This window comes from Mytilus californianus, unplaced genomic scaffold (assembly GCF_021869535.1).
Source record: "Mytilus californianus isolate M0D057914Y unplaced genomic scaffold, xbMytCali1.0.p SCAF_5, whole genome shotgun sequence".
NCBI classification, from domain to species: Eukaryota; Metazoa; Mollusca; class Bivalvia; order Mytilida; family Mytilidae; genus Mytilus; species Mytilus californianus.
Genome location: NW_026262701.1, coordinates 7992448 through 8014336, shown reverse-complemented (window position 1 = coordinate 8014336; position 21889 = coordinate 7992448). Strand labels below are relative to the sequence as shown.

The 21889-nt window shown below is 33.0% G+C and overlaps 1 protein-coding gene across 1 annotated transcript; it reads left to right on the top strand.

Annotated features, from left to right (window-relative positions):
- Nucleotides 1–1415: 1415 nt before the first annotated feature.
- On the top strand, nucleotides 1416–14455 carry LOC127701756 (coadhesin-like). Its single transcript, XM_052205720.1, has 6 exons — nucleotides 1416–1473; nucleotides 6085–6264; nucleotides 10556–10726; nucleotides 13040–13207; nucleotides 13797–13976; nucleotides 14215–14455. Exons 2-6 carry the CDS (start codon nucleotides 6153–6155, stop codon nucleotides 14448–14450), a joined length of 867 nt encoding a protein of 288 aa, XP_052061680.1. The 5' UTR covers nucleotides 1416–1473; nucleotides 6085–6152; the 3' UTR covers nucleotides 14451–14455.
- Nucleotides 14456–21889: the final 7434 nt, after the last annotated feature.

Here is a 21889-nt window from a genome sequence, read left to right as displayed (position 1 = left end):
TATAAATTTAATATTGTGTTTGTGTTTTTCCAAATGTTGGTAAATTAAACTTTTCAATTTCTTAGGTCTGCGGAAGCTGTATAGATGTTCTTGTGTTCGTTTGAAAATTCACGTCCAGTTTGCCCTACATATTGAAAAATACATTTCGGTTTTGTTCATGTTACAAGATATATGAGGTTTTGGGTTTTTCAAGTAATGTCACATGAAAAGGAGAGAGAAAAAGTTCTTCCGTTCACTGATGACTGAACAGTATTATCTGAAGATAATGTGGAACAGGTTTGTCATTTTCTGGCATTGCACGGGAATATTTGTTGATATTCACGTGCGTTTTTGTTGAAAAATCTAGCTGCAGAGGCATTGCCTCCTTTAACACAATTGGCATGATTGCGACATGTGTTATATTTTGAAGGTAAATTTCGATTAGCGGCAGTGAAATTTATATTATGAACGCGATTTTTAAGCACATGGGTATTCGAAGTGCGGAGAGGTTTTTTGTTATTTTACCGTTTCTTAAAATCATGATATCATATAGTTTAAAAGTGGATAAGTAAAAGAGGCCGAAAGTCAAAGCTTTGAATTTGGATCATAATGACGGGATGAGTAGTATAGGTAGTGCAGTCGAATAATTCTAAAAAAAAAATTGACCACAGCCATTTGGTTGTGCATTTCTTTTTTGACGATAAATTTAAATGAAAAAAAAATCGCTCCTGCTCTATCTATATGTTCGTTATATTTCAGCACCCCATGTTTTTCTATTCTTTATATTTAAGTATCCCAGTATTCTCTATTCTTTAAATTTTAGCATCCCATTATTCTCTTTTTTTATCATATTATTTTCTGTTCATTATTTTGTCCATTCTGTGGTCTTTGTCCATTATTCTCTATTATATAAACACCCCATCCAGAACTTCATTCAAGCATATGGCAGGGCAGGCATCATTACTTGTCTAGTTATATAAAAATATTTAGAACGAAATTTACATTTTAGTCTTTTAGCTTATAGTTTACATAATACAATATATTTAAATCTTGTAGCTTATAGTTTACATAATACAATATATTTAAATCTATAGGAGATACTACAAAGCAAATGAAAAATACTTACATTTTCAAAATATTAATTCAAATAAATCCTGACAAAACAATTTAAATTAGGTTAAAAACGAAAAGAAAAGAGTTGCATATTAGATCTTTTTGTGAAAAATACATTTGTGGATGTATGTGTAATTTAAAAATGATTGTGGAAGCGCAGATCTCGTCAATGTTTCTTTTTAGCAATCCCATGTTTTAATTTTAGATTCTCTGCAAAGGGAGGCAAATCAAATTTACCAAAAAGGTAAACTGGTCCGCCATTCCATCTAAAGCTTCGCACCGTTAGTGTAGCGATAAGTGAACACAACAGGGGTCCAGTTTACCACAAAGGTGCCATATCGCCAGCTGATGGTGCTATATCAGCAGGTGCTCTATCAGCAGGTGAGTGATCTAGACCTTACTGGGAAAAATGCACTCATATGCGACCGATTGTCTCATTCATCAGCCATACACGACGAACACAGAAAGCCAGTATATACGTAATGATCCAAAAATTGATGATATAAAATAGAAATTAGGTTAAATGAGTTATAAACGGACTCAAAAAGAGAACACACATTTTTATTGTTGCCAGAATCACTTTGAGTGTTGTTTGGGGAAAGAAATTTAGGCTTTGAAGCATGCAGCGACATTCGTTTATTATTTTTCGAGGTCTAATTTAAATTTTACAAAGTAGTAATGAAAGAAATTTCAGCAAGATATCGGAAGGCTAAAAAAAACTAGCGTAAAAGAAGAGAAACTAAAGATACCAAAAGGACATTCAAACTCATAAGTCGTAAACAAACTGACAATGCCAAGGCAAGAAACAAGCAACGACGTAAGTACAATCAACGGTACACAAAACACAACATAGAAAAACTAAAGACTGAACATAACGAACTCCACCCAAAAACCCAGGGTGATCTAAGGTGCTCCGGAAGGTAAGCAGATTCTGCTCCACATGTGGCACCATAACTCGTGATGGCATCCGTAAAATTTTTGAAGGGCTGATTTCAACATCACCACTTGGATATCTATGTTCAATAGCTTTCTTGTAAGCAACTACCATCTATCAAGAAAATCATAATAGGAAATCCAAGCTCTGGATTATTGTATCATCTGGGAGCTATATACTCAATATGAAGATGCTACATAGAAATGGAAAGTTCACAATGTTTTCTCAATATAATCTTTTCAATGCCGGTCTGTTATTAACAATCTGAAGTACTGAAGATGATGTCGGTATGTTGGTACTGGTTAATGTCGCAGATGCCGGTTTCCGAATCCAATAGTTTTCCTGGTGTCTACGGAGACGATTTTAATTATTGTTAATATAGATGGTTCATTTCCATCTGATCGTTCTGATGAACTAAGGACTGTTATTAACAAATATCAAAACAAACGTGACAATAATGGTTATAAAATTGAGAATGGAAATGGGGATATATACAATGTATCAAAAAAGACACAATTTACATAAATTCCTTTAACCTATAATAGTTCCTAATTTTATTAAGATCGGGGTGACACATAATAAGATGAGCGAAAATTGGTTACCTATTTTGAGTTGTTATTCATAGTGGTTTTCCAAAATGAATCATCAATGATTTGTAGTGAGGTTTAATTTCACTGGAAAATCTAGACACATGTGACGTAAAATAATAATATGAATAAAAAAAAATAGCATTTATCTTTCAGTCTAATTTGTTTTACCAAATTGTATAACAAATAAACAGTTTGAACTTCATTGCATATCTGTAGGTATTGTTGCATTTTAATTTCAAGAAAACATATGACTGTGTCAAGTCTCTAATTCTAATATGATCACTTTGTATAAACTTTTAAAACTGCACAACTTGGAAGTCAGGGATGTATAAATACTTGAATACATACTGTAGGAGCTATGTGACCAAAAAACTGACCAATAGAGAATAGCAAATGTAACTCAGGCCAGACTACTGAGGAAGATGGAACAGTTTTCAAATTCAATTTATAAATTTGTAAAAGTAGAAATTCAGAAAAGTATTATAAATTTATAAAAGTAGAAATTCAGAAAAGTATATTATAAATCATGACATTCCCGAAGCACTAACACCTGAACTGATGATACCCTATCAACACAATGTGAAAGCAAATTAAAAAAATCAGTTTTGAATTTGTTCCGCCCGCAGCAGTTTGCTGGCTTAATCTTTATAAGGAAGGCTCCAATCCCAAAAAAAGATCGGGCAATTTTCGCATAATTTATTTTACACAAAAGACATTTTGAAATTATCTTCCGAATTTACTAAAATTCACATTACTTCATGTGTGTACTTCGGTTGTTGTCTCTATGACACATTCCCCGTTTCCTTTCTTAATTTTATTTTATATGAGGTTCTGACAGTATTATGGCTAATCTGTAGAGATACGATCAAATTATAAACGCCCAAATATAGCTCAAAACAGACATATTCGAAAAATTTTGAGTATTTACCAAAAATGTTTTGGAAGAGCATTCTTTTCAAAATCAAAAATAATGTTGGAAATTAATCTTAGATTATCTGTATACTGTTTTTATACATTGATATTGCAATTTCTTCGATGTACATTTTACGAAAACGTGTGAAAGCAATTGTGTATCAAAAAAGCTTCAACAGCAATATGTCGCGTTGAATTCCACTTCGATTTTTTTTAGAAATCTGTACATTGTTGAAAGAAATGCTTTCAAAGTATATGATATATAGCTCTATACTATTCAAATTCCAAAAGGAAATGCAATATTATACTTTGTGAATGACACAAATTCAGAGGAAATTGGCCTTATCTCTTTAAAAGCTAAGGATGAATACTTTGATACCTGAGTAGCTTTATGAACAAGAGGGATCTAAAGAGAACAGCCTAATCCACCTAATGTCATCTATGCTTAATCATTTTATAAAAAGGACCGAAAAGGAAGTGAAACCGTTGTAACAAACATGAAAGTAGCGATTAAGTCACAGATTAGGTTTTTTTAAATTGATACAAAGTAAAAAAAAAAGAAAGATCTTCAAAAAAAATTCCAATACCTTCAATAGCTGGTTAAAAAAAAGCTTTTAAAATCTTCTATATCAATACCCAACAACTGTTAATTGTTAATTTATTCATTTAAATTAAAAAAAAAAGATAATGTTCAGAATCGCGTGTGATTTTTTAGCTATTCTTTGTATTGATGTTCCTTATAACACCTTGTAAAACCATGTCTTATAAAATATAATTACATAGGCACCATAAAGTATTTTATTCACAACTTTTTTGTTATTTTGTAGACCTAGATGATTAAGTTTATGTTGAATTTGCATCGTTCTCATGATCTTTGGGCTGATCAATAAGTTTAAAGTAGACCTGAAAAGGTCCAAAACAATACATTAAATCTGCATACATTTAGATAATAATTAGTGAAACATAGAGTAGGTAGGATAACTTAATTTTATTTATAAGTTATGATACAGGAGACATTCATGTTTAGATATGCCATCGAAGAAAGTCGTTCCTCATCACATCCAAGTTATAACTAAACCACCAAAGAACAGATTTTGTTCATTTTTTGCATTTTTCTGCGGGTTATCTATTGGAAGTTTAACGGTGTGCGTAGTTGCCTATGCTTATTTGATATCAAGAGCGGAAGACAGGTGTATTCCTCCAGGTTTGTACTTATGAAGCATACAGTATATATACTGTATGTTTCTTCAATACTATTTTTAACTGTTGAACAAACGTCACATTCCTTGTAGAAAAATTCTTAGATTTGAAAAAAAGTGCAATATTTCCCCGGAATTTGTATGAATTGCAGAATCGTAGAAAATTACGATTTTCATTAAGTAAACATAGAGTTATAGTCATTTTCATAATCTAAATATGCAAAAACAGAGATATTTGAGGTCGAGAATGTCAAATGCACTTGAAAGCACGTGCAATATAGTATGTCTCTCTTGGGATAGAATTTGTCAATGTTAGTTAATTTTACCCATACAATATAATTTCAATAATATTTTGATAATTTATATAAAAGAAAGGCACAAGATACCAAAGGGACATTCAAACTCATAAGTCGAAAATAAACTGACAACGCCATTGCAAAAAAAGAAAAAAGACAAACAACAGTACACAAAACAAAACATAGAAAACTAAAGACTGATCAACACGAACCCCACCAAAAACTGGGGGATTATCTAAGGTGCTCCGGAAGGGTAAGAAGATCATGGTGGCGTCTGTAAAATTTACGAAGCGATGATTTCAACTTCACCACTTGGAACTCTTGATTTAATAGCTTCCTTGTGAGCAGCAACCCTCCATCAAGGAAATAATGATAGGAAATAAAAGCCGTGGAAAATCGTATCAACTGGGAGATATATACTCCGTACGCACGCGATGCTGGAAAATTGCTACATATGGAAAGTTTACAAATGGGAAGCTGAAATCATCTCTTTTGTCGTAAAGTTTTGTTTTTAACCGACCCCCATTGATGTAAGTTAAGATATGAGACTGACTTAACTGTATTCTTTATCTCAAGTTCGATGGGATAGATACATTCAACATACATAGTCACCAAATTTTGAATTATTTAGTGAGAGAACATCATCTATCTAGCGGAAAGTGAAGTATAAGGATACTGCTAACTTCTTTTCTTTCTTATATTTCCATACATGCATGTTCCATAAAATTTGGATACTGTATGGTTGATATATTTGAAGCTTTTCCAAAGAGTCTTTCTTGCTTGCTTCTAAATGCGATACTTTTTTGCTTACTATAAAACTTAAATGTGTGTTTTACCTGAAGAAAAAATGCTCGTAAAGTATGAATATTTTACGACTAGGTGAGTTTGATAAATAGAACTAAACGCTTCAAACGTCAGGGGAATATTTATAACTTTAAACAAGAAACTTACAACTTGAATGAAACCTGACGAGTCGAACTTGATCGTTTGCGGCTGGTTCATATGATATACCTGATACATACTTGAATACAATGATTAACTATTGACACTTTTGATTTTAGTGGACGGTGAATGGTCTCAATGGGGAAGTTGGGGTAACTGTACACAAACATGTGAAACCACTGAGCAAATGAAGACCAGATTCCGGACATGTACTAATCCTTCTCCGACAGGTGGTGGCGCTAACTGTATTGGAGAGTACGAAGAATATCAAACATGTACAGGAGCTGTATTGTGTTCTGGTAATTATTTCTGTTTATCTTACCTCCTATACATTTCTAGGAATATGATAGGTTAAAAGCAACCGCGTGGAGACCGTGTATACTTCATATTAGGTTAGTAGGCGGGGCTTATTTCAATACACGGTTAGTAGTGGTGTTTCGTCCCTTTTTAAAAACAACACGATGTTGAGGAAAAATCTGAAAGGTTTCAATAGACGAATACATTGATGATGAACGATTGAAATAAATTCATAAAACACATTTAAAGCTAACAAGTTGTTATTGTTGGCATTTGTTTTTGTATAGACCAATTGAAGTAGGTTCTTAATACTAAGTATTGAAGACTTGATCACTTTGATATGCCACTAGTCTAAATACCACATGTTAAGATAGTCGGTAAGATAAATTCGTTACACAGTGTGCTAGTGACCTAATACGATATATATGGGATCAGTAAATTCCATATGGGGATTCGAGCTATATATGGGGTCAGTAAATTCCATATGGGGATTCGAGCTTCGCTCTCATCCCATATGGAATTTACTGACTCCATATATATATCGCATTAGGTCACTAGCACACTATGTAACTAATAGTACACTTTTTAATATATCGTTAGGGCACCTTCAAATATTTTACGACATACTATTGAAAACTGTTTTTCTTGATATATCAATGATAATTGTATAGGTCGTTTTTACTATCGGTCTGGAATAGCTAGTGACTATCTCTACGTTTCTTAGTTAGCTCGTATTTCATTAGCTTCTTGTTTACTTTCGTAAACTTTAAAACTTCATTAACCACTTTACTTCAAAATTGTACAAATAAGTAATTTCTACAGTTATGTAAATTACCAAGATTTTTCAGTTACATAATTATTTCGAACATCACCTCGTCACATTACCCTCGTGAACAGCAGCAGAAAAACAACACAATAAACTAGCAGATGTACACATATATAGTTTTAATATTGAACATGAATCATTGGAAATATTTGTTTTTATCATTTTGATCATGATGAAACTACGACAAGATATATATTAGACACGAAGTCCACTGACATATCCGAAATTTGTGTCAGACACCCATAAAACAAGACATATAATTTTAGGTCTTAAAAATACAAAAAGAAATATTTGGATTTCTTGTTTTATCTGTACTTATTTGTTTTCAATGTTCTTATCTAAATTTGCTTAATACTATTATTTCATAATGCATTTCACATATATTCTGTTATTAACTTTTTCAACGCAGAAACAGTTTCATTTTAAAGGGCTTTAATCTTTGGGTAAATAGAAATATTTTGTTTTCTCACAGAGATAGCAAAGATGTTCTATCATAAACGGACAAAAACATTGAAAAACAAGTTAAACCAGATTCTTAATACCTCTTTAGCTCACCTGTCTCAAAGGGCAAAGTGGGTTTTTGCCATCACTTGGTGTCCGTCGTCGTACGTAGTCTGTTAACTATAACAAAGATCATCTCATCTAAAACTACTCAGCCAAACTTAACCAAACTTGGCCACATTCATCATTGGGGTATCTAGTTTAACAAACGTATATCCCCGCCTGCCGACATACATGGCCGACATAGTTAAAAAAAGAAGATAAGAGTAAAATGCATTTTTTTTCTTTGATCTTGAAAACCGCTAAATCTAGATAAGATCTGACGAGCCTAAAATGTTCAGAATGATGAGATTTAGCTTCTGTTTATCAACATAAAAATGTCAAACGACTTCTTATTGCAGTTATTGCCCTTTAATGACGATTTTTCCCAATATTTTGTATTTTTGCATACTACAAGATAGATAAAAAAAAACATTAAATAGCAAAAATGATCAGCAAGAGATACATCAACATCACTGAAATAGTCAGATAACTCTTTATAGAAAAAGTGTTCCTTTGTAGCAGATGTAGGTAAGCGACACAGGCTCTTTTTATGTTGGACAAGTAGTTTTTTACTCCCATTTTTGGTCATGCAGATTTATGGTAACTCTTACATGGTGTTGGTTATGTTCAGCATAATTTCAAACATATCGCTAGGTCGAGAACGCCGTACAACTTTTTCAAATTTTCAACATCAGTTCCTCTAATGTTTCAACATAAGCAGTTCTTTTTTGTTTTACTTAGCATTTTTCATTTACATGTATGAGCGATTAGAGAGATTGCCTGAAGTCCCAGTCAATTATCATAATCAACATTTATACAATAACCTCACTTAAGGTAGAAGGGATTTTTAAATGTGTTTCAAAAACTTGTTTCCGCATCCAATATCTGACTTTTATGTATAAGTGTTCTACTGCATTGTTATCTTTTTCATCAGTACTTACTATTAAAAGTAAGATGAAGGTATTCCCTAAACCTTTTTGATACACACGCATATTAAATGGTTATTAAAGGCTGTATCCTCGAATTTAAACATGAAAGGGTAAACGATACCTATATAAAGAATGTAAATCAAAGAAAGACAATATTATGACAAAATGAAAAAAAAAAGACAAAAAAATTCACAGCAAACTTTATATTGAGTAAGATAAACCATCTCAAAGACCAGGAATGGCCTTTATTGACAAAATTTTCATCAAATAAAGTCATCCAAAATTATATAATCATATGTTGATCTAAAAAATCCTTTTTATCTTCATCTACAATATGCTACAGCTTGCGACATTGAGATTTCGTTTTTGTGTATTTCTAGTTTTGTATTGCACACGAACCTCATGTGAAACAAAAAATGGTTTATCATAGTTATCCTGGCAACTGAAAACGACATAAATGGATATTACAGTCATACATGTATAATAACTAATATATTAATGATATATCGAAATACATTTCTTACAAAACAAAATGTCAAACTATTTTATTTTAATATTTCATCAAATATTTAAGTATTTATAAATAGTACAATTTAATTTAAAGACGAACGTATATGAATAAGATTAGATATTGGGATTGCAAATTAATAACAATGACCCCAAAACCAGAGAAGACATCTAGTGGTCAACATAGAGAAGTGTCTATACCATGGGTCAAGGTCACAATCTGTCCTTGTTGTGACCAGAATTAACAAAGAGAGGCGAAAGATACCAAAGGGACATTCAAACTCATAAGTCGAAAATAAACTGACAACGCTATGGTTAAAAAATAAAAAGACAGAGTGACAAATAACAGTTTACAAAACACAACATAGAAAACTAAAGACTGAGCATCACGAACCCCACCAAAACACAACATAGAAAACTAAAGACTGAGCAACACGAACCCCACCAAAACACAACATAGAAAACTAAAGACTGAGCATCACGAACCCCATCAAAACACAACATAGAAAACTAAAGACTGAGCAACACGAACACCACCAAAACACAACATAAAAAACTAAAGACTGAGCGACACGAACCCCACCAAAACACAACATAGAAAACTAAAGACTGAGCAACACGAACACCACCAAAACACAACATAAAAAACTAAAGACTGAGCGACACGAACCCCACCAAAACACAACATAGAAAACTAAAGACTGAGCAACACGAACACCACCAAAACACAACATTAAAAACTAAAGACTGAGCGACACGAACCCCACCAAAACACAACATAGAAAACTAAAGACTGAGCAACACGAACACCACCAAAACACAACATAGAAAACTAAAGATTGAGCAACACGAACACCACCAAAACACAACATAGAAAACTAAAGACTGAGCAACACGAACCCCACCAAAACACAACATAGAAAACTAAAGACTGAGCAACACGAACACCACCAAAACACAACACAGAAAACTAAAGACTGAGCGACACGAACCACACCAAAATACAACATAGAAAACTAAAGACTGAGCGACACGAACCACACCAAAATACAACATAGAAAACTAAAGACTGAGCAACACGAACACCACCAAAACACAACATAGAAAACTAAAGACTGAGCAACACAAACCCCACCAAAACACAACATAGAAAACTAAAGACTGAGCAACACGAACCCCACCAAAACACAACATAGAAAACTAAAGACTGAGCGACACGAACCACACCAAAATACAACATAGAAAACTAAAGACTGAGCAACACGAACCCCACCAAAACACAACATAGAAAACTAAAGACTGAGCAACACGAACCCCACCAAAACACAACATAGAAAACTAAAGACTGAGCAACACAAACACCACCAAAATTGTATGAATAATATTGTCCTGTATATAGGATATATATATTTGACGTTGAATTAAAAAAGAAAATTACAGCAGTTAGTCTAGAACACATCGATGTGTTTATTTCCAATTATTTTCCAGTTGGTGATGGGTGGACAGTTTGGGCTGAATGGAGTGACTGCAGCGCCGACTGCGGAAATGCAGGCAACACATCAAGGAGAAGAACATGTATAGAACCTATTCCACATCAAGGTGGTGCTGACTGTGAACGTTGGACTCAAGAAGACGTACCTTGTCAAGGAAGTTGTTTTGGTGGGCGTTTAATTGCTTGAGTGCTTTCCTATATTTTTAATTTTATTATTTTGATATATCCTTATGAATTCATTCGTTTACGTTTAAGTTTAATATTTTGGAAAAAAAATCAAATCATAAAGATCAGTCCGTTTCAATAATTTCTTATTCTAACATACGACACCATTTGCAACTATAGGACTTGCTTCAGAATCTTGGCTTTGACAACCTCCTGATTCCACGTATGGAATTCCCCCTCTCATTTAGAATCTTTTTGCCACTCATGTCTTGCATACAATTTTCAACAAAACCTGTATACGAATTGATTTATCGTGAGCTTAATTCCATAAATTATCAACAGAATTTTAAAACTAAACTGGACTCCTCCGAGGATTATACAAGACAATAAAAAAAATGAGACGGAAATATTCTCGAATGGGTTAAATAAAGGAGTGGTTTCGTTTAAAAAGATTATAAATAACAAAACCAGATCGGTTAACACATATGCAACATCTTCACATAAGCAATAAATGAGGCTTTACATCTATCTAACCTCAATGACAATTGTATGTTGTAAGGCCGCACACAATACACTTTTTGTGTTTACATCTAATTGTACAGTGTATAAACAACTTGATGAAGGAATTAGGTATTGACAATTCAGTAAAAAATCAAACATGTACTATAACGACTATCATAATAGAAAAGTATTAACAAAAATACCGACCCTCAAGGTAAATTCAATCAGGTGGAAGTCCATAAAGCCTGACTAAATCAAACGCTCGACTATATCAACCAACAGACGGGAAAATATGGTGGGTTAAACATGTTTTTTAGCTAGCTATGTGACAGTTTATAGTTCCGTTATAATAACAAAATTATTTCCAATAGAGTAAATATTGTTTATTGTTGAGACAGTTAACAAATAGGCTAAAGATACCCAGGGGACATTCAAATTCATAAGTCAAAGAAAACCTGACACCTACATGGCAAAAAACGAAAAAGAACGGAGAGACGTACATGTCCAGAAACCACTTCATAGAAAACTAAAGGCTATGCAATATGAAGGTCGGTTTTATTTTGTTTGTCACTTTACAGGATTCTCAACTAGTTGGGTCAACCAAGATGCCCAACGAAACCATTTCTTGAATTACTTACAACCACACAAATTAGTTATTAAACCAAAAGTTACATGTGCTTAAGTTGAAATTATCCCTTCGTAAATTTTCCGGACGCCATCACGAGTTGGTTGACCGTTATGGATGACACAGATGACGACGGATATGTTTCAATTGTTGTAACTACAATCCCGTCCCCTTTTCCCCGAATGTGACCTACCAAATTAGACTTATCACAGGAATTGTACTTTTTTAGCCATGACGTTGTCAGTTTATTTTCGACTTATGAGTTTGAATGTCCCTTTAGTATCTTTCGCCTCTTTTTTTCCACAAATAATGTACCGTTTAAAAGGCGGTAAAATTCAGGTGTGGCTCCTGAAAAATCCCCATGATCTGTTGATATACTCAACGCATTTCCAAAAACAAACTTGCATCGTCCCTAATTTCATACATTAGTAAGAATATATCTGACTTCGACATCATTTACACAAATATTCCTAAATATAAACTTAAAAGTAGAATCAATTATCTTGTTTTAGAAACGGATAAATCATACGTTGGGAACTGCATTGGTGGCTGTATTTTTCAACAGACTATCGGCTTTCAATAGAAACAACTGTTCGCCTCATCTAACATATTTGTTTTTTTCATTCGTATGAAGACATTCATACAATTTGTACATATACAGGGCTTCTCAAGAACAGCAACAATAAACTAGCATCACCCTTCGTGAAAAAAATATATACAAGTCTAAATTGAAAACAACGTTTAAACCTATGATTGCGTTGGATAAAAACCGCAATTTTTATACGTGTGCATGTAAAACAAATTTCTTGGTAGAGAGGTCTAAAAAAAGCACAAACAACATTTTTCAAAAGACCAAAAAAGTGAAAAAGTATATTTTAACAAAACGCATTTGACTAACAGGTCGAACAACAAATGTTCTTAAACCCTGCTGACTGCCATTGGCGATTGCCAAATAAACGGATCACAATTGTAACAAAAGGGATCTTAATTATTAATTTAATACCAAACAGGAAACAATAAACTTGCGGAAAAGATGGTATACCGTAAACAAAAGGTGCAAAAAATTTGTACACCATATCCGGATTTCGACAATTAATGTCTCTTCAGTGATGTTAGGAATCGAAACAGTATTTGGAAGGCCATATAATTTACCTCAATTTAGGATATATATATTCATTTATTTTGTCAGGAGTAACCGGAAACTGGAGTGAATGGGCTATTTGGTCTCAATGTAGCGTTGAATGTGGACAAGGGAATCAAACTAGAACACGGAACTGTACAAATCCACACTTGACCAGCAGTGGATGTCAAGGAGAGAGCTTGGAACAACAAACATGCATATTGGACGAATGCCAAGGTATTCAAAACTAATTAGATTTAATAATATTTACCGTTTAATATCTTAAAATATTTCTTAAACTTCGTCATGTCATTCATAAGCTTTATCAGAGTAATAATTTTAGACATTTCTCGAGTAATTGAGGATTTTGCCATATTTTAGGTAACTTTTGATTGCCAATCAATCATATCGATGATACAAGTTTGTAGGAAATAAATTCAAGAGATGTATTGTCAAATATAGCATGCATATTGAGAACTAGAACACATCAACAATAAATTCAAAAGTCAGGTTCTATAGTATTTTTTTTTTCTTTATATACGAACAAATCCGTACGGTGACCCATGGTTGTTGACTTCTGTGTGATTTAATCTCTGGTGGAGAGATGTTTCATTAGCAATCATGCCACATCTTCTTATTTTTATAAATACAAATATTAGAAATAGAAGAGAAACATAAAAAGTTCAGATCAAACACTTGTTTTATGTTTTATATAGTTGTTAATATTAAAGCTTATAGGGATGCAAATGTAGTTTTATTGAAAAGTAGACATTATTTAGTTAGTAATTTTATAAAAGAAACTGATATTATTTGATTGTCATTTTAGTGAATTGTCCCCAGGGATTTACATTGGCATCAGGAAAGTGCTTCAAATACAACAGTGTCAGAAGCAGTTGGCAAAATGCACTGACTGCTTGTAAAGGTGCAGGTCATCGATTGATTCTGATTGACAGTGAATTGACATTGAATGCTCTTGCGACATACATTAATAGAACCTTTGATAGAGGTAATCAAACGACTAAAATATAACATAATGAATACATGTAAAATGATTGTTCATATTTACTTAAATAGATACTAACATTATAAACTAATACCTGTTTTAAGGGGAAAAGATACATTTTTCACATAGACAGACTTAATTCAGCTTGCATATTAGAAATAACAACATGCAAGCTTTCTGTAGAAGACATTTGTTTAATAGTTTAAACTTACAATTAAAATTCATTTTTATTTGTTATCAGTGATTCCAGCTCCGTTTTGGATGGATGGTATAGATCTTGAAAACAATGGTACATTTACAACAAGCGAAGGAGTATCTCTCAAATGGACTAACTGGTCTCCTGAAGAACCTACCAATGTGGAGCAACAACAGAACTGTATTAGAGTAATACCAGATCAAAGCTATCAGTGGGGTGTTGAGGATTGCAATGTGAATGCCCCTTTCATATGTGAATCCGATACAGTTACACGTTCATAATTAACTGAGGAATACCAATTATCAGTCAATAGATTAATATTTTCTTGTTTGAAAAAAATAATCTCTTCATATAAATGTATGAAAATTCAGTAATAGTCTATATCATTTGTTCGTATTTGACCTAAGGTAGATCGGGGGTGGGGGAGGGGAGGCGTCTTAATAAAATCCATAGATTTTTTTGATAATTTGTCAAAATATAGTTTATATCATGTTTTTTTCAAAAATGTAATAAACAGTATTGGTTACCGGGCTTTTTACACGATACGGGTTGTAATATTGTCAGATTTTGTATAATAGTGTAATTCTGCATGGAAAACTCATTTTTTTGTGATAAAAAGAAAACTACAGCATAAGATTTTAAGATGAAATATGAGAAAATAGCTCTAATATATGCTTTCAAATAAGAAAAAGACAAAATGGGGTTACCGGACTCGTTTTCTTGATACATAATAAAATAGGTAAATTCACAACACATTCTATGATAAAAGTTACTTTATCTGAGTTATCTCCCCTTATGTGGCAAACAAAATGAATCAAACAAAAATAATCTATTTTTTTGTAAAATACTGCCGTAAAATATGATAAAATACATTATTTTCTATATTAACATGAAAAGTCTTACACATGAATTACATACTACTCTCGAACTTTGCACATTTCATTAAAGATCTAGGCCGATTGTTATCTACTATTTTAAAATTCAAGATGGAGGAAGAGACCCAATCTACCTTAATCGGAGATTTATGAAATTTGGTATAATCACTTGTTTTATGAAAACATTGTTTCCAGTTTCATAATCTTGTGTTTATGTCTGGAACGGATTTATACAGTTTTGTCATTGTCAATCAAAACACATGAGGTATGATTTTCAATGAGACAACTATCCACAACATTCCAACGGAAGAGGCCTGGCAATCAATCAATTATTATGCACAACTTGATGTGGAGTTAAATAAATTCAATTAATTGTTCAAATCTTAATCTGAAAGGGCATACACGGAAACAGTTTTACAAAACTGATTTTACAGCTTTGTTCAGAAATATATTTTCCTTTTGTACTTAGAAATAAAATTAAGATACTCGTAATATTGCTAATATTGACATTCCTTCTTGTGTGATCTAGCAAACTAGATGCACAACGTATTATGCCAAACAAAGTTAAAAGGATACATTTTTGTAAGATTCGCATATTTTTGTTTAAATTGCTATCTCCCAGGTATCAAGATCCAGTCCGTAGTGGTAGATTTAGCTGGTTTAGAAAGTTAGACATAGTGTATTATTAACCAAACAATACAATTATAGTGATTTTTTTCTACAAAATAGACTGCGCACTCCGATTGATTTTAAGACCACCGGAGTGACTAACTACCTTTTAGATGTTTCGGTAACCATGCTGTTAGCATGACAAAACAGTGCATTAATATATCTTTTAGTTGCATTTCCACCAGTTTTAATTCACATTAATATTTCCTTCATTTTCCTATTTGAGTAGTAGAGTGTGACTGGTTTTAGTCAAGTCGAAAACCCAAGGAGGACAGGAGGGACCCTTATAAGGCATTCCCCGCCCACTTGTGACGTCACCGGAAGTCCATACCGGATATTGCCCGATGACACAGCCTAAAAGTAACGTCATCTCCTTATAAAGGGTCACACCCTGTATGAGTCATAGACATCATTCACCCTTATTAAGTGATTACATCCCTCAAACATGATGGATGAAAATTCAATACATCTTTTTCGCTCGCTGAGTTAAATCTTAATGAAGAAAAAAACCAAAGTCGAGGAAAAACATTTTCCATGTCTCTTTGACAGAAATTTATTCGTTCCCTGATCTTTATGTTGATTGGTAAACGCCCAGTAGATGACACTCCCGACACATATTCACCTGATCCATGAGAAGATGTGTCTGAATCTAATACGGTGGTCTTTATGTTGTTGTCCACATACGGAATGCCTGAAAAAAAACATGATATGGGCAAACGTTTTATTATGATCAATATTACATCAAAGCAGAACGATTGTGTTCCAAAATATCAGAATGAAAATAATGCAAAGAGTTTTTTGTCGTTGGCATCTAGGTCGTCCGATAAAAATTCATTCAAAACATCTTCCATCTTGATAATCTGACATCTCATTTTCACGTAATAAGCGCAGTATAGTCCACATGTTCCCGAATAGTCGGGTTGAATTTGACATCGAAAAAAAACGGTACTGGGTCCGTTAACGATGAGTACATTTCTGAAACGTTGCTGGTTTGTCTCTTGTGCTCCTCCTAGGAAGTAAAAAAACTCGGGCGGTCCCGAAATAGGAAAATGATAGGTCACCCAATGAGTTCCTTCCTGGTTACAGTTGTCCGTGTTGACCACGTACGTTTCAGGTCTGTCACTCACATAGGCTGGTAAGTCGTCTGCACAGCAAACGGTGACCGACGTTACTCCCTCTGGTGCTTCTCCAGACATTGGTAAGCGAATCAATTTCTTTCGACAATTATGGTCCTCTAAACCCTGATAGTGTGCAAAGACCAGTCCGCAATCTCAACAAGTTATTAGATTCTCTCTATCATCCATTATATCTGACGTTGTACTTTCAGTGTTGGAACTATCGGTTCCCTCCATTTCTTCAGAGGTGACGACTCCTTTGCCCGCCTGAAGACATCAGTTCGCAGTCTTGACGAGTCTGCCTTCTGGGTTTCAGATCAACCAGAAGGAATCCGTATGGTCTTCTCGTCGCCTCTTCAAATTTCCGTAGAAAGAAGTCCGACTTAGACGGATACATCTGACGTCCTAGGGTCATGAAGGGTTAATGAACTATGAGATTGTTAAAGAGTACGAGGAAATGACAGTTTCGTCTCTGGGTAGGGTCCTTTCCAAAGTACAAGTTCGATTTAAAACCACCACCGACACATATCTGTGGTGACTGCATTCCGTAAATAGATCGCTTATTCTTGAATCTTTAGCCGATGTGGACAACAGATCATCCAAAATGATCATATTCCTCTTGACTTCTTGGGATCGAAAAAGTCATCGCTTTCTAAATCGACCGGGATACCGCGGGAAAATTCCACTCGTGGAAGCACGGTTTTCTGAAGTTCTCCATAGAGTGGTTGCCATCTCTTGTACAACCACTCGACTCTTTTTTTGGGCACGGATCCGCCTTACTCGTTGTAGCATGTTTTTCATAAAATACCCCTTTCCGAACGAGGTCAATCCAGATACCATCATGGTGAACGGGTGATTAAAAACAAAATCTCGATGCTGAGAAACTTCGTGCTCCTCTTTCAGAGAAGGTTGTTGTTGCTGCTGCTGCTTTTTTATAAAAGATTTATGCTAATACTGCATAAAATAATTTTTGAAGAGTAATGTCCATATATTTTCTCTAAATTTGATATATCACACAGCAACGACTAAATACTGAATTTGACATGTCTTTTAATTTAAAAGTATAGAAAAAGAACTAAATCGTAACGTGACGATTTAGTATGCGATTGTTCATGCAAAATTGCTCTTTATTGTGGCAATTTTTCGCGATATTTCTCATGAAAAGATGAAATAACATAATATGATATTTCCCATAAAAATAATTGATATGCCCTTAAAAGGAAATTCAATAAAGGTTTTACTTGTGATCTTGTGATCTTTGCATATTACGAACTCATAGAAATTCCCTTTCCCTTTAATTTTTTCAAAAAAAAAATGTGTCTTATTGATTACTACTCGAATGACAATTAATATAAATTGTCATGCATATCTCAATTCATACCTCATATTCATTATTAGACTTTGAATTCAACATTAGGAAGTATGCAAAGAAATTAAAATCAATACTGTAAAAGTAGCAACATACATACCACAAAGTCCGCAAGTGACTGGACAATGTGCCTTTAGAATGGTATTACTACAAATATGACTACCACTGCAGTGGACATACTTAGCATCACTACAGGTGACAGATGTAGTTGTAAATGTAGTTGGTGAAGTTGTAGATATAGTTGGCGAAGTTGTAGATGTAGTTGACGAAGTTGTAGATGTAGTTGACGAAGTTGTAGATGTAGTTGACGAAGTTGTAGATATAGTTGGCGAAGTTGTAGATGTAGTTGACGAAGTTGTAGATATAGTTGGCGAAGTTGTAGATGTAGTTGACAAAGTTGAAGATGTAGTTGACGAAGTTGTAGATGTAGTTGACGAAGTTGTAGATATAGTTGGCGAAGTTGTAGATGTAGTTGACGAAGTTGTAGATATAGTTGGCGAAGTTGTAGATGTAGTTGACGAAGTTGTAGATGTAGTTGTCGGAGTTCCATGTTTAACTGACAATGTTGCAGATATAATTGGTGGAATTGCGGATATAGCTGGTGGCACTGTACATGTAGATGGATAGTTGATTATGTGCATGGACCAGGTATCGAACCCCCTTGTGGAATTTATAGAATTGTGTTTTTCGAAAGCTACATTTGCGGGTTTTGAATACACTCCTTTAAACGTTGTCAAGCAGAGCGAAGTGTTTACGGAATCACATTTATTCATACACCCTCTTATTTTTGTCATGCAATTATCAATATTGAATTTGTAGTTTTGTGGTATTTGATATGAAAATATAATAAAAGATGACAGATTCAACAAGCCAAAAACATTATTAACAAGTCAAGGCAAATACCTTTCCCTCCCAAACCAAAACTAGCCAAAATTAAAAGTAATCACCCAAATAAACATGAAAATTAAGGCTTTTTAATACTTTTGTTTTTATTTAATTAAGAATGCGGAATAAATTCATTCGACATTTTAACTGCAAAACACTAGGGATTTTCTAACAATAATTTAGAAGTAAAATAAGTTTTCAAAAAATTCTACAGTCAAATAAAAATCTTTCATAATCGCAAGCGGAAGAAAGAGTAAATCTATATACATTATGTGTATGTACAATTTATATCTACCGGGTCTTTACACGACAATCGTATCATGTTTATAGATGATTTATTAAAAGCCTTCAATTACAGGGAAATTGGCACTATCTCTTTAGGTAGAAACAAATCAACAAAATATAGTTATGGTAAGACAAAAAGAACCAGAGATGAACGAACTGTCATATGAATAATCACATAAATTTTTAACTGAAGACTCCAGTGTAGATTGAGACAGAACAATTCACAACAAATTGCTTCTAGTGTTCCTTGAATCAATTGTAAATGTAATCCCTAAAGCAACAGATTGTGTAACTTGTGTCAATCTTAAGCTTTACGTCATATAGATTCTTACAACTTGGAAATTAGGATTTCAAAATCAATCCTTTATGGTTCATTTTGATAAAACTGTAAACTATCAGCTGCCTCGGCACAAGCATGATTTATAACATGCATTTGTAGAATTTTTCGTAGAATTATTCAGAACAAAGGATCCAACTTCCTCAAGGAAAGCTGACCATCGATGGTTTTATAATAACTTGTTGGGTCCATTTTGGTGTCTTTCAACATAGCCAATTATACATAGATATACTCAAAACAGTTACATTATATATCAACAAATGAACAAGTAAATGAAAATGAAAAATTGTTAAGGAAATATTAAGCTTCTCAATGATCAAAATAAGTGTTTGTCAAACTGCTATATATCCAATGAATTTTTTCCGATAAAGTGTGTGGTTCAAGTTTTTTAATTTTTTTATATTTTTGTCAAAGGGTCAAAGTAAATATTTTGTCAAAATTTTATGAAATTTAAACGAGCCAAATTAATTTTAGTCAAGGTGTTTGGTACCACCTTAAAAATGTTTGAAATGTATCATGTTGAAGAATTTATTTTTTATAGATTAGTAAAGCGTTGAATAAAATCTACTGGGATAAGACTGTATAGTAATATTCTCTAAACACGTTTTTTTTCTAAACTGCAGGGCCAGCACTATCAACGAATGTGCATAGTTTTTCATTTAAATCAGCAAGGTACGACCTGTTATTTGATTCAATCATATCATATGATACATTACATCTCAAATTTATTAATCACACATTTGGCTACACATTTTTTGTTATGTTTTTTTTATTTGGACATTACTTATGAATATTTAATGTAATTCAGACATACGCATCAATCGCAGAAAAAATGAGTTAATGCAAAAGATTTCGAACACGGCAAATTTGATTTGTGGAACTTTGATGTAAAATATGCTGCACATCGTGTGTTTATACATCTTTGGCATTGCAAACTGTTGGCTCTTATCGTTCAACGTGAAGCCTATTACAGAAAGTTATGTATGCTATACTTTAATATAAAATCTGTGCTGTATTAGACGTGGTTTTATTTCTTTTAAACTAGAACGTACCCGCGACATCGTCTATAAGATATCTTATACTTTATAAGATATCTTATAAACTTTAGAAGATATCTTATAAACTTTAGAAGATATATTATAAAGTATATAAGATATCTTCTTCTAAAGTTTATAAGATATCTTCTAAAGTATATAAGATATCTTCTAAAGTTTATAAGATATCTTATAAAGTATAAGATATCTTATAACATCTGTCTGAACTTTCTAATGTTTCATTTTAATATATAAAAATGTTTTTCTGTTACAAATCATGATGTATTGTTTTATATGTACATGTTATGCTGCCCATCAAGGGCCCTTGATTGGAATAATAAATAATCTTATTCTTATTCTTCTTGTTCTTATGTTATATGAGATATCTTGAATTTGGAATAAATAGTAAAACGGCTTGCCATATATATATTAGTTATATATAAAGTTGATTATTGTTTGATTCGTTGTTTTTACGTCATGACGGCTAACAAATTGGACCTCGTTAATTTAGTAGTATATTTATGTTCTTATTCAATACTTCAAACGAACATAAATCATTTATAAAGAAAACTCAACACCGTTATTTGGTTATCAGCTCGCCCCGACAGCACAGAAAGCTTATTTTATTACAAATAAAAACACAAATGTCCAATTTTCTGTCATCGACCGCTGCCATCACATATAAACACAATCTACAATAGAAAAGTATTCTATAAGTTGAAGAACAAAATCTTTACAGTAATACATATCATATATTCTCTTTACTACATAACATACTATGTACTTTCCTATGAAGTCTTGAAAGGGTGGGTGGGTGGGAAACGATACTGTACTGTCGGATAAGCGAACCTCGAATGACAATTCTAGACTATAATACTATAATTTAGCGCTTAAATTCTAGCATGAAGTTATCATGATTAATATTACCTAAACCGGTAATAACTTACTGTTTGTCCAATCAAATTAAACATAAACATGTTTTGATTTGAACACACGTGCTTAAAGTAAACAAGTACACGAGTTCCCGAGTAACCTTTATAAATACATATACTATTACAATTCATAGATAAGTCGCGTTTAAAATTTTTATATGTTTGCTATCTCTAAAAATTTGTTGCATAATCTAGTTAAATTTTTTTCTTGAAAATGTT